This window comes from Artibeus jamaicensis, unplaced genomic scaffold (assembly GCF_021234435.1).
Source record: "Artibeus jamaicensis isolate MK-2021 breed Jamaican fruit bat unplaced genomic scaffold, CSHL_Jam_final scaffold_474, whole genome shotgun sequence".
NCBI classification, from domain to species: domain Eukaryota; kingdom Metazoa; phylum Chordata; class Mammalia; order Chiroptera; family Phyllostomidae; genus Artibeus; species Artibeus jamaicensis.
In genome coordinates, this window is record NW_026522046.1 from 45990001 (window position 1) to 46009096 (window position 19096).

A 19096-nucleotide genomic window follows, 5' to 3' on the forward strand; every position below is an offset into this window, starting at 1 on the left:
ACCTGCAGGTGCCAAGGCCACGTGGCCCCCTGAGCCGCCTGCACTCCTAGTCTCATTGGATGAATGTTCTCCCAAGACGCCGGCCCTCACGCCTGCCAGTTGAGCTGCATCACCAGAAAGTTCCACGGTCGGAGGTGGGAAGGGTTTGAGCCTCTGTGCCTTCCTGTTCGTGGGTATGAAGCAAAACACACCACAGGGATGGCCCCGGGCCTCCCCCCATGCTGCCCACCCGCCCGCCTCCCTGGCTCCCGTACCTTGTATCCGCTGCAGGTCAGGCCCGCGTTTCTCTTCGCCAGCACGCACTTCATTCGGAGGAAGAACGACCTCTCCATCTCGTACTCTGAAAGCAGGGGTCAGGTTAGACGGGCCGATGTCCCGCCACGCTGCCCGGCTTCCTTCCAGCAGCCCTGGCAGACCCTCGGGACCACAAGGGGCAGCCGGGCCTCCCCGGCCCAGAGGGCCTCGCCTGTGGCCGGGGCCTGGGTGGGCGGGGGAATCGGCCCGTCCTGGCGAGACTGCCAGGTGCCCGTGAGGAGGGCAGCTCGAAACAAGGCCAGAGAGAGAACTTGGGGACAACCAGCCTGGGGTCACAGCACAGACTGAACGGGCAGTGGCTCCGAGTGGCAGCCACAGAGCGGCCTGGGGTCAGGAGCAGCACCTCTCGCACCTGCGTCTGCGAGGAAGAACCAGACGCAGCGACTTCCCTCGGGGAGGCGGAGTCAGGACAGGTCGTGAGCGCGAGGGAGCCAGCTCCCGTTCCTCCCGCCAGCCGCGCCGTGGGCGCCGAGGCCGCCCAGCAGGGTGGGGCGGACAACAGCGCCCAACGGACCCACTGGGCCAGACCGAAGCTTCTGCCCTCGGGAAGAGCCCCGGACAGACGGCCCTCCCGGTCACGGAGTGACGCCCTGTCTGTGCTGCCGCAGTGCTCACCACGGCTGGGACCCGATCTGCCAGGAGGCAGGCTGCGCCCCCGGGGGAGCCAGGCTGGAGGGATGGACCTGCCGGTGTGCAGACCTGGCCTTCCGGACGGCTCCAGGCCACGCCGAGACCTACCCGTGCCATGACATAAAGTGTGGGAGGTGACAGATGGACCTGTCCCAAACGTGCGGAAACAGCTGTTACAACAGCGACGTGGGCAGTGACGTGCTCGCGAGTGTGCTGCTTGACTCATTCGTAGGATAACGCGGGCCCGGGGCAGGGTCTCGGAACTCCCGGAATTTCAAAGCACCGAGTGTCACTGGAGGACACGGCTTTCCCTCTACCATCTGGAGACCCAGAAATGCTGAATTCCAACCAGGGGTGTGGTGAGTAGTTTCCCCATCCGGTTTCTCGAACTCCAGCTCTGCCCTTGGGCCCTTTGGGGGAGAAGCCCAGGCCTGGACCCGTGTGGCCCCAACTCGGAACCCAGTGCACCCGTCAGGGGAAAGCCTTCGGCCACTCTCTGTCTCCTCCCCAGCCACCATCACAGTCTCTAGCACCTGGTGGGCACTCGTCGGTGGTGAGTTGAAGAACCGAGGCCTAAACACCAACCCCCCTGGGTGGGCGCAGCGTGTTTGCCGGAGGCCCAGGCGGGGCAACGAGGGAAGCAAAACCCTCGGGTCACAGCCAAGAGCATCGCCTGGTTTCAGGCTGGTTTCTTTCCTCTGGAGGAAATAAATACCTTGGAGCAGGTGGTGGTGAAGAGGCTGGTGGGCTGCAAGGACAGCCGTCATCTCGTCGTGGTCGGAAGGATGGATGTACTCATAAATGCTGTTGCCTGTGAGCTCCACCTGCCGCAGGAGGAAGGGCGGGGTCAGAGTCCTCGCCAGGACGGCAGGGCAGGGCAGGGGGACGTCCTGTGTATCACTGCCACGTACCCGCCAAGGACAGGACTTCGATCTCGGTGGACAGCCCACACCCTCTCCAAGCACAGAGACACTTTTCTTTTCCAAAACGTCTCCCACACTTTCCAACAAGGCCAGAGAGGGCCGAGCTGAAAGTGGAGAGAGTCCCCAGCAGGGGCAACGGGAAAGTGAAGGATGACAAAGGTGCACCCTGGCATGGGTGACCCTGCTGGTCTGGTCAGCGTCCTTCAGAAAGGAGACAACTTAAAACAGGCTGCAGCCCGTGCTCCATGCTGCCTGAGGGGACTGGTCGGCCGAGGCCCAGCCGCCTGTCCCGAGTGAGGTCCCAGAGAGCTCCGTCCACTCAGAGGCTGAGAGGCAGGAGCCGCGGGGCCCCCTGCACTGGAGGAGGACGTGTACCCCAAAAGGCCCTTTCTCTGGGCAGTTCTGCCCCTCAGGCTCTGCCACAGAAACCTGTCTCTGAACTTCCCAGTCCCAGTGACTTGTGCTGACCTGTGGATTCCACTCATGTGTGCAGCTGGTGGACCACCCTGGGGAGCTACGTGACCCTCAGTTTGACACCAACTACTTCCAGACGCACCCCACAGAGGGCAGGCACCCAAAGGCCACATCCACTCTGGACAGGCCCCTGCTTAGTAGGGGTCTTCACACCACGGTCCCCGTGACCCAACTCCTGACCCCGAGGAGTTTCCCGTGTCCTCCCAAACGCACGTGCCATGGCAGCCTGACAGAGCCTCAAAGCCTGGTCCTCTCACCCCCCACGAGGTGGGCAGCGGCAAACAATGTTCTAGCAGCCACGGCTGTCAGAGCAGCCTTCTGAGCAGAGGTGGGCGGGCCCTACTGCAGGGGTGAGCCCAGGCACCCAGCGTTGATCGGGGGCACCCAGGGCAGCGACGGGCCTTCCAGCACAGCCAGCAGGAGCCCCCCCAAAGCCTGGCGTGGGAGGAAACTCAAAGCCAGGGACTCTGCCTTAGGGTGGCAGAGACCCCGGGGTGCGTCCGAGGACCTCTTTCCGAGCCCTGCTCCAAGGGGGGCGGGGGCAAGTTTAAGCAGAAGCAGGCTGGCGAGCTCCTTGTCCCTGACCACCCCCTCGGCATTTATTTTTAAGTGGGTCACGCCGCGTGTTCTGCTGGGAGCCGGCCGCCCTCAGTCAGAGCAGAGAGGACGTCACTTCCTGCCATGCGGCAGCCCTGACTGTGCCACCTCACGCCACCGGACCACCGGGCCCACGGGGCAGATGGAGAATGTCCCCACCACTCCAAATCGGCCTGGAGGCCGGCGCGGCTCTGCTGGGGGCCCAGCCACCCCACCCCTCAGAGCCAGGTCTTTCAAGTCATTTACGTGTGAGTGGCCTTTTTATTCAGAACAAATTACGTGTCTGGCCTGCTTAGTGAGCTGGCCCCCAAAACACTGCTCACAGTTCTCCTCTCCACGTTCGTCACAGAATGTCTCCTTCCAACATCATGCAAACGGAGCAACCAGAGGCGCCTCTTGCAGAAACCGCCCCCGCTTGGCCCCCCAACCCTGGCACTGCCCTACTGACCCAGAGGGCACGCGCCCGGACAGAACGTTGTTACATGATGCCATCAAAAATGTGAGCGATGAAAACGAAGCACTCCTCCGTCAAGTCATTCTCTTAGTCCTCACATGTGAGTAAACCGGCACCGTGTCCGCCAGGCCTTCTGGACGGGACAGGGCCTTCTCTCCTAGGGCCAGTCATACAGATGGCAGGGGACAGGGGCCAAGGCTGGTACATGAGGGAGTGATTTCTTAAATCGGTCCCCAATGTCCATGACTTACTTGAGAAGTGAAAAAATATATATAACCAAATTGAATTGGGGGGGATCGGCCTATCACTTCTCCCCTACCTTCATTTTTAGCAGGGGAAACATGATTGTCCTGGTTTGCTCCAAATCCTTGTTCAGAACAAAGTAACTGATGTCTCTTTAGAGAAACAGCCTTAAATACTTGCAGAAAAGGTCTGCATCCCTACTCAACGGGGATTTCACAACCTTTTAACCCCAAAGGAGCTTCATCTGATTTCAGAGATGCCCCCCTGGGCATTGGGGGGATGAGAACAAAGAAGGCCCAGGAGTTAAAGGCTTGATTTTCTGAACACTCGGGTCAGTTATGAAACTCGAAGGCTGTCAAGGAGGTAAAGCCGTCTTCAAATAACGGAAATGTTTCTAAAGAACAAATTAGGGCATGATAAAAGAGGGCTGGCCTTGACTCAAGATCAGGCCGACATGCTGTTTCCTGTATTTACATATCCATCCCTGCTGGTGAACGCCGGGAGAAAGAAACGTGACTACCTCAAAAAAAAATTATGGTCGTTGCTATAAAACTCTTCGGGTCCCATACATCAGCCTTATTAAAACAGACCCTCCATGTGATATTTTAGCATTGGTAAAACCCTGGTAACTACAAAATGAATTGCTTTCCTACTAAGAGCTTTTTTATGTTTTGCTGAATAGCTTTCCTTCCTGCCAAGAAAACTGCACAGGATACACACAGCCCTAAATGGATACATTCTGGGTCGGAAGGGAAGCCGCCCCGCACTCTGAAAACGCACACTGCTCTGCGCTGGCTGTTTGGCTGACTATGGCAAATTAAGCATTTCCAAATAAGACGGTTTGGGTTTCAGGGTTCGAGTTATGTCAACAAACATAAAACGCTGTCCCTTCTCTTTATTTCAAAAGTGAAAGGATTAGGTCTTATGGCCCCAGACGATGCCGTGGGTACTTTGACGGCTGTGCTTCCGGCTGAAAACATTCCAGTTCCTTTCCGCGTCTTGTGAACGGCTACTTCGTATGTATCTATATTTATTTGAAAGTGTGTATCATTTACCTAGATGCCTTACGGTGTGGGTGTGTGCAACTTCAGTGAGGAAATTTAAACCACATGGATACTTAAAAATGATCAAGGTCATACGCAGCAGGGAAACAAAGCTTTCTTTCCCTTCTTCAAATACAAGTTAATTATATTAACCCCCAAAACATGGAATTAGACCACTTACCAAACCTGCATGAATACAGAGTGTGTCTCTAATCTGCCTCTCCCGAACAGGTCCGTGTGTCTGTGTGAATTATTATGTGTGACCAAAGTGTGTCCACGGAGTAGGGCCTCTGAGCCAGAAGCCCGACTCCGTCTCCCACTGCGTGGAACGTGGGCTGGGGAGGAAACCTGCACTTGTGGTGGTCTCCGTCATCTCTGGTGTGAAAATCTGACAGCAAGGACTGCTGTGTTCACTCATTAAAAAGTAAAAACAAACTTTACAAATTCTCCAGGTAAGTTCATCACCAAGCCCTTATTTTATGAAATGTTAAAGGGACTTATCTAAGAAAAAGAAGATTAAAAAACCATGTATAGTAAAATGACAGCAAACTCACGATTATTAACAACCACACCTAAAACATAAACAAAAGCAAACGACTAGAACAAGAACAGAACCACAGAAATGGAGATCACATGGAGGGGTAGCAACAGGGGAGTGGGAGGAGGAAAAGGGGGGAAAAGGTACAAGAATAAGTGGCATAGACAGTAGGTAGAAAATAGACGGGGAGGGCAAGGATAGTGTGGGAAATATAGAATCTAAAGAACTTGTGACACATGGACATGAACTAAAGGGGGGGAATGGTGGGGGTGGGGGTGTGTAGGGTGGAGGGGAATGAAGGGGGGGAATAGAACAACTGTAATGGCATAATCAATAAAATATATTAAAAAAATTTTACCAGATAAAGTAGATCTCTTACTCTAAACTTTTTTAAAAAGTTTAATAAAATACTTTGAATTGAGATGGGCTATAAATAACACATCATTTTTACACCCTCAAATAGATCATTGTGATGGTTATTTAGGTAATTCAGGTAAAAAAAGAAGAAGAAGACTCTGCTATGAATTTTCACACCGTTATGCCTTATGTTCCCTGAGAGCTGCTAACATAAGGTTTAGCCCTGAATTAATGTGAAAGATGCCATTATTTAATGAGACAACGTCCTTCAGAGCCATTGAAAGTTTTTGGAACAGAGGACGTCGCTGTGTAGATGTAACCAATTACTACTATCGCTGTTCATCAGGAAACCTGTTTAATTAAAGGTTACTCTTAGACCACTGGGTAATATTTTCTTAACATGTTTTATCTCTGGTGAGTTAAAAAAATCTTCAACCCTACTTTAACAAAGTTGCCATATCTGATATATTTGCCTGACTTCTTTCCTCCTAACAGAATAATCTAAGAGCAAAATTTTTTTTTAAAAAGAGAGAAGCTGGGTGTTTGACATCCTCTTCAAAACTTTCTTTTACGACTTAAGTGAAGAAGACAGAAAAAAACACACAACGGTGATTCTGCCTAGCTCTCCTCTGCGGGCTAATCTGGAACAGGGGGCAGATTTGAGGGGAAGTGTTTGCTGTTGCTTATTTAAACAGTTCGCCACGAAACATTCCCCAGACGCTAGGCTCACTTCTGCACTGGCGTGTTTCTGTAACTGCAGACTGATACCGAGGGGTCCTGCCAAGAGAGCAGGAAAAAGCACTCGGTTGTCCTGCACAGTGTGATGTTTCTTTCTCCACTGACACTTCTCCTGAAACAAAGAGGCAAAAGGCATCTCTGTAACTTTCTGGAAGAATGTTAGTGACAAACACCCTCCCCTTTCTAAATTAATAGCGCGACATTTTATTTCTGCATTTTGACCAAACGTAAGTGCAATTTTGATTGTGATTCTGCGGGGATGTCCTTTCATGGGGGTGATCGTGAATGGGAGGCATAGCTGCCCCCCCCCCAATCCTCTGGTCATGTTTAATGAAAGAGAAACGTGACAGAGAGGGATGCGGGTGTGAGGCATAGCCGCGTGCCCAGACTGGGGCGCGCCGGCCTGTGCACAGGGCCTCCCGGGCCCCAGGACACCCAGAGTGCCTCACCGCCCCGTGTGCCCCCAGAGGGTGGCATCTGAAGCAGGTTTCGTGCATTCGAAGTGCGATTCTGATGAGACAGTGATGCTGCCTGGCTTCTGTGTGGCTCCGTACAGTTTGCGAGTCACATACAACGAGCACTTCGATTTGTTTTTTACCACAAGCCTGAAAGACGGGTGTATTGGGAAGTATTTTCTTAAGTTATCGTTCAGAGAGGTTACATACCTGCCCTATCAGACAACAAAAGCCACGTGACTAAATGCATTTCACTCTTTGCTTTGACTGCTAGGAAGCTCGGATCTAAATTTAACATTCCATAACAGTAACTTTACCTATGCTAAGATACGTTTGACCAGCTATTTTCTTTTTCCAAAAGATGTTGTTTTTAGAGAGAGGAGAGGGGAGGGAACGAAACATTGATCCACTGCCTCTGTCTTGACCGGGAATCGAACTGGTGACCCTTCACCTTGAGGGATGACCTTCAACCCACTGCACCACACCGGTCAGGGCTTGACCACTCATTTAAAAAACATGCGAAATGTTCCTCTGGTCTGTGACATTATCATAGAACTAAGCAAAGGCTTTATAAATCTTGATTGAAAAAGCTAAGTAATCTGATTAAGGTTTATCAGCCAAAAACCCAGCCTGGAGTAGAAACCTGGATGGGTACAACTAAAGGGTCCTACGTAATTCTAAATAGGGCAAGGTAAAAATTCAGAGAAAAATAACTTTGCAAAATACACAAAAAAATAGTCCACGCGATGTTCCCAACCGTATTTTCCACGTTACAAGTGCACTACTGGTGTAAGTCACGGGGCACAAGAGCCTCAGTGGGTCTTACCTGGGAGACCTGGTTTCATCAAGAAGAGAAGAGGAGGAGAAAAGAAAACACCCAACAATTTAAACAGGAGCCTTAAAGGACTGTGCCCGAGAAACCCCCAGGCACAGGGGTGAGAGCAAACACCCACTGGGAGAGAAGGCTGTGAGCAGATGAGAAGTTTAACCCATTATGGACAGGCAGGAAAAGGAAAGGGACCACCAGATGCTCCTTTCCAAACTGGCGGTTCTGTTTCTCAATGAGAAGCCCGAGCCACTTCAGTGGCATGTTTTGTTTTGGCTTAACTACACAAAGAGGCCGGAGCATGCGGACTATTCACCAGCCTCCTGGGAGCCCATTTCCTGCGTCTAATTAATTCTGGTGCGGTGTAAAAGGGCGCACTGATGATTCGCAACGTAAAGACGCATTTCGTCCCCGTGCGGACAGAAATGTGCCTTTCAGAACCACGCTCCACACCTGTTAAATCAGAAATATGAATGGCAACGATCGGACTCCCCCACCCGGAGACCCACCGGTCATCACCCCCCGCTGCTGCAGCCAGATTCTCTGCCAAACCCTGGCCGGACGGGGGCACGTAAAGCTGAGTGCCATTCTTTCCTCCAGGGGGTGAGCTCCCTTTCAGAAAGTGGTTCCAGAAAAATCAGTGATATTTATTGTATGTTCTAAAGAAACCAGGACCTTGCTGGGCAAAACAGTAGTAAACTCAGTTTTATGAGTTTCTATCACAAGCATATAAAATGCTTTACTGAAACGACCACTGAACTGGAAAAACTCAGGAAAAATTACCCCGAATTCCATGTGAACACTCATAAATCTGCCCCCCTTTTCCCTCCCCAAAGCACGTTCTGCATCCAATCCACACTTGCCACCAGCTTCCCTCTGGTCTGCAAGGCCACTCACAGCACCGTGTGCAGGGCAATTTCGGGTTCTGCTCCTACACAGAAGCAGATGCGTGAACACACTCGTGTTGGAGCTGGGCAAGGCTGCCAAGACCCGCCAACACTTCATGTTCGAGCTGCACGTGAAATTATCAGGTACCGCCTACCTGGGACAAGCCTAAATGCACAGAGGCTGTTTCCGATATGTACATGATCTTGCCATCCGATGCTACCACAAAAACAAATCCGTCCAAAGTCTGGAAAAGAAAAGGAGCCAGGGTAAGAGATGATAGTTCCACGCCCGTGTCAACTCTCATAACTGTGCTCTGGCTGGGATGGAGAACTGCATAAAATATCATCACCGACACACATTTGTCAAATGCAAAACAAACAAACAAACAAACAAACAAAAAACCCAGAGCCGGGGGCCATAAGGATTGTAAGTTACACCACTCGGCAGGCTTTTAATGCTGTTAAAGCACTGTAAAAAACAGTCTTCCACGCACATCACAAAAATCATGCAAAACATTGGAGAATTCCTATCATACCCAGTTTAAACGGAGTGGCTTTATTGTTTGGAGTTATTTTAGCACTTAGCACAAATCCGGAGTTCTATGGTACTTAGGGGACAATCTACCGCTGTCCAGGCCGCTTTGTGCCGTAATTGGCAGTGTTTATACCACTAGGACATACACTTTATTTGCCACAATTTTCTAGTTACCCCTAAGTACCGTTTGAATAATAAATTCCGAGCACTAACACTCCCCAGAAAAGAAAATACCGGGTTATTTGAACAGACCACGTCTACAGAATTAATTATTTCGCGTAACCTTTGCAAAATTCAAAAAGAAAGAGTATCAATTTCTGAAAAATTAAAACCACCTACGTGATATTCTGATTTGCCGAACTTGGCCAGCCCTCAAAAAAGTAAAGTAAAATTATGAGAGGCAATTAAAACAAATAAAAAGGTACTGGATGTATTGATGTGTGGCAAGGATAAAAAGGCTAAGTTATTTTTGAGAAAGGAAACTGTATTTTATTCACCCATTCATATTTTAGATCCAGAACCAATGGAAAGCAATAAAATCAGTGAAAGATCTATACAACCCACAATGCTGCCCCCATAAAAAATATTCCAAATTAATTTCTGGCCACAAATTCTATTTTTATAGCATGTAATTGAAACCAGATTACCTTCAGTTTTTCTACATCCACCCCCTCGTTGGAGGGGGGCCTAAAAAGAATGTAGCAGAAACGAAACATAAAAGATGCCCTTACGTTCTACTCTCTCAAGTAGAGTTTTGCTGCAAAAGTTCTTTGCCGACTCAACTATCATTGCCTTTCCCTCCCCTGAGGTTGAAATCAACATCTCAATCTGGAGCCTTACTTTCTCGTTTCTAACTCGGCTCCAAAGTATCTTCCTAGCTGAACTCCGTTTCAAAAGTATAAACCACACCGCAGTTTCTAAAGTGATCAACGTTGGCACATTCTGCATCCTTGCTTAACTCCAAAATCCTTAAAGAGATACATTTAATGACATCCTCTCTTCCGGTGAGCCGTATGAGTAAAAGGGAAAAAATTATCATAATCGAATTCTGAAAGTTGCCAGCAGTAGCTAAAAATAATATCCTTAATGGAAAATGTTGGGTTCAGACGGGTTCACAGCCTCATACTTTGCTCGCCTGTGTGTTGACTGCAAAGGGGCCCTGCCCTCACCCACACCGCTGTGGGGTTAATTAAAGAAACTTCAGACAGAGGAACCTGAGGATGTTGACTTTGCCGCCAGGTTTTTAGGGCACTTAGTTGTCCCCGACATCAGTGTCACTTATAATATGCAGAAGTATTGAACATGCAAAATCCCGTGCTCCGTGCAGGAGGTGAGCCCGGGCGGGGGGGTGGCGAGGGGTGCCCGGAGGGGGGCACTCCAAGGGCACCCTCCCCCGGCCCACCACACCGTGAGCTTTCTGTTGTAAAAGCCTCGGGTTTCAAATATTCCCCAGATCTGCTCTTCCAGAGCGTGCATTTTTAAAAAATAAATCACATGAGGACATTCGGGGCAAAAGGGTTTTGAAAAGATCTGCTTTTTCAAGACGCCGAGCTCAGGGCTGACTCTGACCCAAGCCTCTGCAACCTGCCGCCAACTTTTTTTTTCCTTTTAAAGAAAACACAAAATAGAAGAAGGAAATGCAAAGGAGCTCTCGGTAGGCATTTTTCCGTGGCAGAGACAAATGACGGGAGGGGGGAATGAATCGGGTCGTTGATAAGGCTCTGTAAAGGGCATTTGAAAGACTCCGAGACCGGAGGCATTGCTGTCCCCACCTAGCGCCAGCCACCAACTTGGAATTGGCCCTGGAATGGAGGGCAGTGCACACAGCCACTGCCCACGCCTCAGAGTCTGTGGGGGAAACCGGGGGTCAGGGGTGCTTTAACAAGGGAGGCCTGAGTGGCTCTGGGCTGGGGGCGCTGAGTGGTTAACCACAAACCAAGCAAGGGCTGCCTGAGCCAGGCGACTGCGGAGACTGCACCAGATCCTGGGCCTAAGACTCAAGAGCTAGGCCATTTGGATTAAACAAGGCTCTACCACTTGCTGTGTGTCCTCAGGCATGTTGCTTAACCTCTCTGTGCCTCAACGTTCTCCTCAAGACAAGAAAAATGCAGTTAAGAATAGAATGCCTTCTGAGTGGGTGGTTGAAGCCAGATGAAATAGTAAGATTTAGAACAGGATCTAGCCCGCAGTAAACTCTTAATAAATGCCAGCTGTTAATATCGTATTGGTGATGCTGTCTCTCCTTTGTTGCAACTCTTCCAAACACACACAATTATCAGACGCTGGGAGCCGCCCCACGCTTGCTCCGAGCACCCTGGGCTCATTCCTTCTCGGGCCCCAGCACCTGGCACAGCGAATAGCACAGAGTACACACTCCATAAAAAGTCTGCAGGGGGAGGTTAGGGCTGGAGAGGACTTAACCACGCCCAGGGCCGCCTCACTGGCCTCGGTCTGGTGGGCTTCAGTCCCGGGGGGGGGGGGGACGGCAAGGGGCTGAGTAGGCGTGGGGCCAAACGGGGTGGCTCTGGTGGAGCTGAGTCCGTACAGATCCAGACCTGGGAGGGGGCGGGGGCCAGCGGGTAAGGAAATCGCTTGCCCCGGGTCTGGGCACTGTCTCCGGGCGAATGCGGCAGCCTGGTGGCAGTCTGCGGATCCACCCAGCGCGGTCACAGGAGGGAAACCTCAAGGCAGGGGTGTCAGGGCGCGGCCCGGGGCTGCTGGCCTCCTACCTGCAGCAGGTGCGACCCTAGCTCCTTGGCAACACTGTCCAGAGGCCCGGCGCGGCTCGGCTGTCCCCACGCATCTCCTAAACCTGGGCAGGGCAATAAAGCAAATCAGTTAACGGCAGCGCCTGGCCAGAGCTGGGGCGGCAGAGCAGGAAGTGTAAATCCCCCGCACCCAGTGCTCAGGCCGTTCCCCTCCGCCCCCCTCCCCTCCCGCTCAAGCCCCAGCAACCCCTTTGCCCTCGACTAAAAAGAAAAAGGCCAGAGGCAGAATTCCCCATGAGTCTAAGTCCCTGGCGCTGAGGGAAGCGCTGAGCCCGCCGGGCGAAGCTCTGGTGGGTCGCCCACGTGCTCCCCACTCTGAAATTGCCGTTTTATTATTTGCAATGCCACAGAGTAATCTAATCTACTTTGTTGAAATCGGCCATCCTCGTAGCCACGCGGGGATACTGATTTGGCCCATAAATATTCCCCCAAGAACGCCCCCTCCCTTCCTCAAGTCGCCGGCAACTGTGCATTTCCCCAAAGACAGAGAGGCCCAGACCAAAAATCCTCACGTCCAGGAGGCAGCTCTCCTGCATCAAAAAATAAAACAAAATAAAATAACCATTTTCAACCTCAGTAACGCCGGGCTCCAGCTCTAACGGGCGCCCCGGGGGTGGGCACCATCCCCTCCCAATCCGGGAGCTGCAGCCTGGGGAGGATTTACCTGGGGGTCTCCCGGGGAGCGAACTCCAGACTCGAGGACTGCGGGACTGGGCTGCCCCAGAGGCAGCGAGAGACCGTCTGTGCTCCGCGGTGATGGAGAGGTGTAGCTGCCACACAATTAGGGTCCCCTAAGCCCCGCCGTTTCCTAACTGCCCCCACTCCAGGCCTCCTGCTCCTCCCCATCACCTCCCGAAGGCCAGCGGCCCTGCAGAAAGCGCACCCGAGGAGAGAACGCCCTTCCCAGCACAGTCTGCCTCTCCTCCTGCAACCCCAGCTCAGCGGCTGTGACCCCGGAGCTCCCGGGCTTCCTTCTGTGGACTCTGGAGGAAGCGGGAAAGGCAACTGAGGTCGCAGTGTTACGCACCACCTGGCAGAACACTCAGCCGGTCCCTGCTGTCCTTCTGTGGGGGCCGGGTCAGCCACCCTCCAGCTCTCACTGCAGCCCCCGACGGGAGGTGGCAAGGGCCGGGACTGCTCTGTCGGCCTGCACCCCATTTCCCTGCATGGTAAATGCACCCCCAGGCTCCAGGCTCACTCGCTCGAGCTACCCACGCTAGCCGCTGACCCCTGCAGGGTGGGCTGTGGGTCCCACTAGGCGTCCACTCCCCCCCCCCCACGGTGAGCTGCAGTCTAGATGGTGCCTGCCTGCTGCGCGGGGAGTGTGGGACCAGACGCCAGAGCAGGATGCTCGGGCAAGGGGCAGGGAGCCCCGTCCAGGCCCCGTGAATTCCAGGGCCGTTCCTGGGATCGATGGCAATCACAAAGCCCCTCTAAGGGCCGCGGCAAGTGAACGGACACAGATGAGGGTCCCACGCAGGAACCTGAGGTCTCCCCACAGTCCCTGCAGGAACCGTGGCAACCGGCTTCTGGTGACTTTGATCCCAGGAGGTGGAAAATGCATCCCCAGCGAGAGGTAGCTGGGGAGTGGGGGTGGCCCTGAATCCCCATCGTGGCTTTGGGGACCCTTCCTGGGGAGCTCCGCTCAGTGAATATAAAAGCAATGACCTTTTACTTCTCCTCCTAGGTTCTAGGAATTAGAACACTTATCCTGGCCTCCCCAGGAGGAAGTGGCTAATTTCCACATATTCCAATCCCCCAGATGTGACGGCAGCCCCTCAGCCTCTGCCCTGTGGACAGAGCTGTCTCTCTAACCTCAGGAACTGCCCGCAGCTGCCACGGCCCACCCCCAGGGACTGCGCCTCTGTCTGTCACCCGCAGACCCTCACTCCTGCAGCCGCCGGGCAGGGGCAGGGCTCACTGCGTCCAACCAGCGCTGGAAAGAACCAGAATGTAAAAGCTCCAAGGCTTGAATGAAGAATTGAATCAAGACCCAGGAATTTCGATTTCTGAAAACAGACAGGTCTGCCCTAAATAACAGTCCTCTGCCTTATTCTGGGTGCTTTTCCAGGTTTGGGCCAAAACACTCTTCCTAGCTCAGTGGTGACAGTGAGTGTGGCCTCCGGGCTGTGACCTGTGAAAGGGCCCATGCTGAGGGACCTACAGAAACCTACCCGGAGGGTAACGACCCCCAGACCACACTCCCCGGCCCAGCTCCTCTAACAGCCGGGCGAGGCTCTGGTCTCACATGCGGAGCTAACGCCCCTGGAGGAGCACTGGGTCCTCGGGGCAATTTTCCGTGAACCCGAACGCCAGACACTTCTGGGATCCTGTTCTCTTACATCACTGCCAGTCTTCCTACAACTTCCCAGTGCCTCTGGTTTGAGGCCGGAGGTTCGGTCCCAATGCTCCTTCCCCACCGAGTGGTGGGGATGGGGGTGGGGGTGACCCTCAAGCATCCTGCCCCATGTCACCTCGCCCTGGGCCACGGGGCTGCCAGCTCTTCCACTAGAAACTGCTGTGGGTGACGCCTTTTCACTTGGCCCGTAAGAGCTGGGACAGAAGGCAGAGGCTAAATAAATTAGGGTTTGTAACAACATGCTCCCCCAAAAGCGAGGCACTGTGTGACCGTGGCCCTCATCTGGACCTGACAAAGGGCAGTGTTTGGAAGTGAGGGGTGGAGGGCAAGGGAGGCGGCAAGCTCCTTCGGGGCATCCGCTCTCGGCGAACTGGCCGCCCTTCCAGCCGGTGACTCTGGGGGGCCGCCGTGTCCCAAACCCAGGCCGTGGCTCCCCAGCCCCCAGGGTTTGGGTCCCACTTGCCCCGCAGGTTTTGGCAGGGGGGTCTGCTGGGACTCCCTGCCACTGGGATGCAGATGGGCAGGTGGGGGGAGGGTCAGCCACCGGCTCAGAAGGAGAGGGATCCCCGCTCCCCTCTGCCTTCCAGGGCTGGGGTGCCTGCACCGTGGTACTCACACTTGGCTGGCTGTTCAGTTTAAACTCACCAGGCCGTCCTGCCACGGAAGCTGCCTGAATATGGTCCCTCCTCCCTCCCGGGTGCTCGGTCAGTCAGTCAGCAACCAGCTCAGGGCCCCCTGCCCTCCAGGCCCAGGTCACAGACCATTAACAGGGGGCCACACAAATAAGACGATTTCCCAGGGAAAGGGACAGGGTGGGGAGGTTCCCTCAGTGTGAGGAGGGTCACACCCCTCAGGTGCGGGACGCAGCTGGTTTGCTCTTTCCTCCGGACCCGGGCGCAGAGCTGGCTGTGGCCCGTGAGCACTGGGTGCAGCCCCAGAGACATGGGCCGGCCTCTGCTTAGAACTCCCGGGTTGGACAGGGACTCTCTGGCTTCCCCACAGCAACCTCGGGTGTCTGAACCGGAGACAGAAACAGTGCTCACTGGGACATTAAATGCGGTCAATAGCGGGGCCCTACCTGCCCCTCCCCCTCCTCGGAGAACTGGGCCTGGGGGAGTGAGAAGCCGGCAGCTCTCCGGGAGCACCCCCACGCCGCCTCCCAGTAAAGAGGCCGGCTGGGCCGGTCTGGACGGTCCGATCTCATGAGGCGAGAGCACCCCCTGAAATGGGGGTGTTGGGGAGTTAAGGGAGCTAGACCCGCAGGCCCAGGGTGAGAGCGGGTTCCAGAGAAAGGCCACCACCCCCTCCCTTCTCTCGCCCTCCCACCCCTTCCCTGCTTCCAGCTTTCTCCTCTGCCTCCCCTCCCCCGAACACTACCTACCCTTTTTTCTGGAAAGGGGGTGTGATATTGGGGAGCTTGACCTCTCTGTGGCTGGGGGCCAGCTGAGGACATGAGATCACACTCCCCAATTGTAAACCACTCCAAAGTCAAGGAGGGAGGTGGGGAAGGGGAAGGACCAACTGGCCGCTGGGCCCTTTTTCTCACAGCTCCCAATGCCTGCCACCCCACCTCCACGTTCAGGGCCTGGGCAACGTCAGGGCGGCAGCCTCGGGGCCCCTCCATGGCTGGGCTCCCTCCAGGGCTAGGCTACCTGGGCACCAAGCCTGGGCGAGGCTGTAAGGCAGAGCAGAGCTTGGGGCTGGCCTTCCTCGATGCTGCAGGAGAGCCCAGAGCTGGTGACCTGGGACCCCAGGAAACTGTCCCGGTTCTGGCCTCCTCCGTGTACTCGGTCCTTCTGCCTTGACATGCTGCCTCTCTCTCAGCTCCCTGAAGAAGCCCGGTCTTGCTCCAAACCATCAGCTGAGAGCGAGCCAGGGAAGGGGTATCAAGGGGGTAGGAGGTAGGGGTGCCCCAAGAAAGCCACGCAAGTGGGACAGGGGAGGGGAGGGGAGGGGGCTTCCAGGGCTGGCCAGTGTCGTCTGTACTCAGACGACAGACTGCAAGACTCGCTCCCTCCTCCCAAGGCCTGTGGCTCAGACCTTGAAGACCCGCGGCCGCTACACAGGGCTTCCTGTGCCCCAGAGACCCCAGCTGCAGTCTGGCCTGCAGCTGCCAGGACCCTGCGCCCCTGGATCCCCCTTCGCCCGGCTTGGCGGTGAGTGAGAGCCTTCCCTCCAGAACCAGGCGCAGAGCCCGGCGGGCCTCCGCTGGAGACGGGAGAGGGCTGCAAAAAGCCACATTTGAAAAATAAGCCTATTCTTTTAAAACCCACTTTATTTCGAGCTGCGGTATGGAAAGGCCGTGGGCCTGTAACCCCAGGTCTGTCCAGGAGTGTCCTCACCACACCCTCCGAGTCAAAGGGTTTAGGTCCCGGCAACAATTTCCAGGACAGCGTCCTGTCCCCTCTGCTGGGCGCTGGGCGGTGGGTGTGCTTGGGGCCCTGAAGGAATCTAAATGCAGACAGACCCCGGCCCTGGAACACCTCAGGCCTCCAGACCCACTTCCGCTGCACGTGAACCGTGCGTTTGCTTCCTCTAAGTAAAAGGCTGTGCTAGGTGTTCCGGCCCCTCCCCCATCTGTCACCCACACCTGTCCTGGTCTTCAGGCCTGCGGGCCGGGGGAGGGGCTCTGATCTCCTCTCCACGGTCAGCCTCAGTTTTTCCAGCTCGGTGCCTGACCGGGGCCTGTGCCCGAGCCTCCAGCAGGGACCACGTGCTTTGCTCCACTGAGGGGGCTCCAACCTCTGCTGCCGGGACCGGCCTGACCCTCGACATTGGCCATGGAGTCCCTGCAGCTCTGACTCTGCCTGACCTCCTGAGGCCCACTGCAGACTGCCCGATGGTGGACACGGCGGAACTAGCCCTGAGTTGGCTACAGACAGACAACAGAGGAGTCTGCCCCGCCTGGGTGCTTCTGTGGGCAAACTCCGGCGCTTTTCAAAGTGCCCCATCTCCTGAAGGAAGGCCACGCCGTGAAGAGGGGGACACCCAGGGCTCTGGGTGAGAACGCACCACCGGAAGCAGCAGCTGGAGTGAGAGCAGGTTCGATTTCCACCTGCGGGGCCGTGGTCGCTCACACTGACCCCAGGAATCCTAGGCAGCCACGGGGCTGCTCATGGGCCCATTTCACAGACCAGGAGACCCAGGTCTTGTGGGGCAGCTCGACAGAGTGGAGCCTTGAGAGGCTATAAAAATTGCCACCAGCCCCCCCTCACCTAGGACTGGGTGAGCCAGGAGGGTCCACCCTGGGCTCGTGTCACCTCCCTCTGGACCCCTCTGGGCTCCTGGCTCCCTGCTGCTGCCCGGCAGACTCGGGGAGAAAGGGGCTGAGGAGGAAGGCCCCTCCAGCGGGAGGGCAGAGGCGCACAGGCTCGCTCTCGCCCTCACTGTGGGACCTCGGGGGAGACCCAAGGACGCAGGGTGGTCTGGGGAGTCTTGTGGTTCCTTGGGATTCTGCTTTTCTTTTCCTGACTCCCAAAGTCCCAGATCCTTCTTCACCCAGGGGTCCCGCCTGCTCCACTCCAGGGCTACGCACAGCGAACAGCCAGGCTGCGCTTGGCAGGTTGGTTCCCCTCGGCATCTTTTCCTCGGAGGCCAAGAGCTGGGCAGACCCAGAGCTCCGGCTGCCGCCCAGGATGGCTTTGTCCCTAAAACCTGCCTAGCGCCCTCGCCCTGACCCTGGCGGCGTCCCCGGCTCCCTCCCAATCCGGCACCACATCCCCCCGCACAGACCTGAGTCCCCAGAACAGGTCAAATCAGTTAAGGCGCTTCCTCCTCACCCGCCCTGGGGCGCTCTGGAGAGGGGAGCAGGTCACTTCGAAGTCGAGCTCCTTCTAAACGCACCTTTCTCTCTCTGCCCGGCATCCAACACCACAAACCCTTGCCCCCAAACCGATCTGAGGGAGCAGGGGGCAGCTGTCCAGAGCCGCGGGCCAGAGCCCCCCCGGTGCAAAGACTGGTCCAGAGGCTGCCCGCCCACCCCTCCGGGCCAGCACCCTCCCTCCAGTGCTGAGGAGAGCCCCGAGTCAGAGCCAGTGCCCCCTCACATCTCCAATCCATCGGGGACTGGGTTCAGGGCCGGTCCCAAACCCTAGGGTCCAACAGCTTCCTCCCAGACGCTCCCGGAGCTCCAACCTCAAGCTCACCGCTGCGGGTGCGCAGGCCACCCCGAGACCAGTGCTCCAGGCCTGGCCTGGGGCCTGCAGCAGACTCAGGGTCGGGCACTTCGGGGCCTGGACTCCCTTTCCAGGGCTAGAACACACAGACGTAGAACGCAGAAGCCTGTGTGCTCTCAACTTCCTAATTTTTAGCAGGTTTTCCTGGAAATCCACCACACAACAATGGCTTGCAATTAGCCCTCTTTCTCCAGACCTCCCTTCCTAAGTGACTTCTGGCTTATTTGAAATCACTGGCGACTGATCATACAGCCTTCGGGTCTTTTCTTTGTATGTTTTTATTTCCAGTGGGGGCAGGGGAGGTGGGTGTCCCGGCAGGGTTCACACCTGCCTGTAGGTCCCATAAACAAACAGCTCTGCTGAGGGGGGGCACACCAGTTACCACCGGGCCTTCCCGGGTAGGGAGGATCCGGCCAGTGTAAAGTCTAATTCTCTTTTACTTTTCACTGAAACTAAAGCTGCAGAGGAATCATCTTTGCTTCTAGCGTGGCAGAGACACCCTTGGTTGGACAAACAGTCACCCCTGGCCATCAACTCCTCGCTTGGTCAGGGTCCGGAAGGGAAGGAACCCCTTCCCGGGCTCTGGCGGGCCGGGCTCTGGCGGGCGGCCACAGGCTGCTGCCACCAGGAGGAAATCGCCCTGTGGCCCGAACAGCCCAGCTGGGAGACACCGGTGAGGCCAGGCCCCCTGAACTCCCCTCCAGCCACGCTGTGGGGAAGCTGGAGGTCGCAGTGCCACACAGTCCCCGCCGCTCCCCCCGGGAGACAGCTCGAAGTGC

At 55.4% G+C, this 19096-nt stretch overlaps 1 protein-coding gene across 2 annotated transcripts in view; it reads right to left on the reverse strand.

The window, feature by feature from the left end:
• SIM2 (SIM bHLH transcription factor 2) overlaps positions 1–19096 on the reverse strand; it is a 44039-nt gene that overhangs the window by 20461 nt on the left and 4482 nt on the right. For both annotated transcript variants that reach the window (XM_053657922.1, XM_053657921.1), the window contains exons 2-5: positions 11745–11827; positions 8636–8725; positions 1661–1769; positions 255–340 (exon numbers count right to left, since the gene is read on the reverse strand). In XM_053657922.1, coding sequence (XP_053513897.1) covers positions 255–340; positions 1661–1769; positions 8636–8680 — 240 coding nt within the window. In that variant the 5' untranslated portion in view covers positions 8681–8725; positions 11745–11827. The remainder of the gene's footprint in view (positions 1–254; positions 341–1660; positions 1770–8635; positions 8726–11744; positions 11828–19096) is intronic.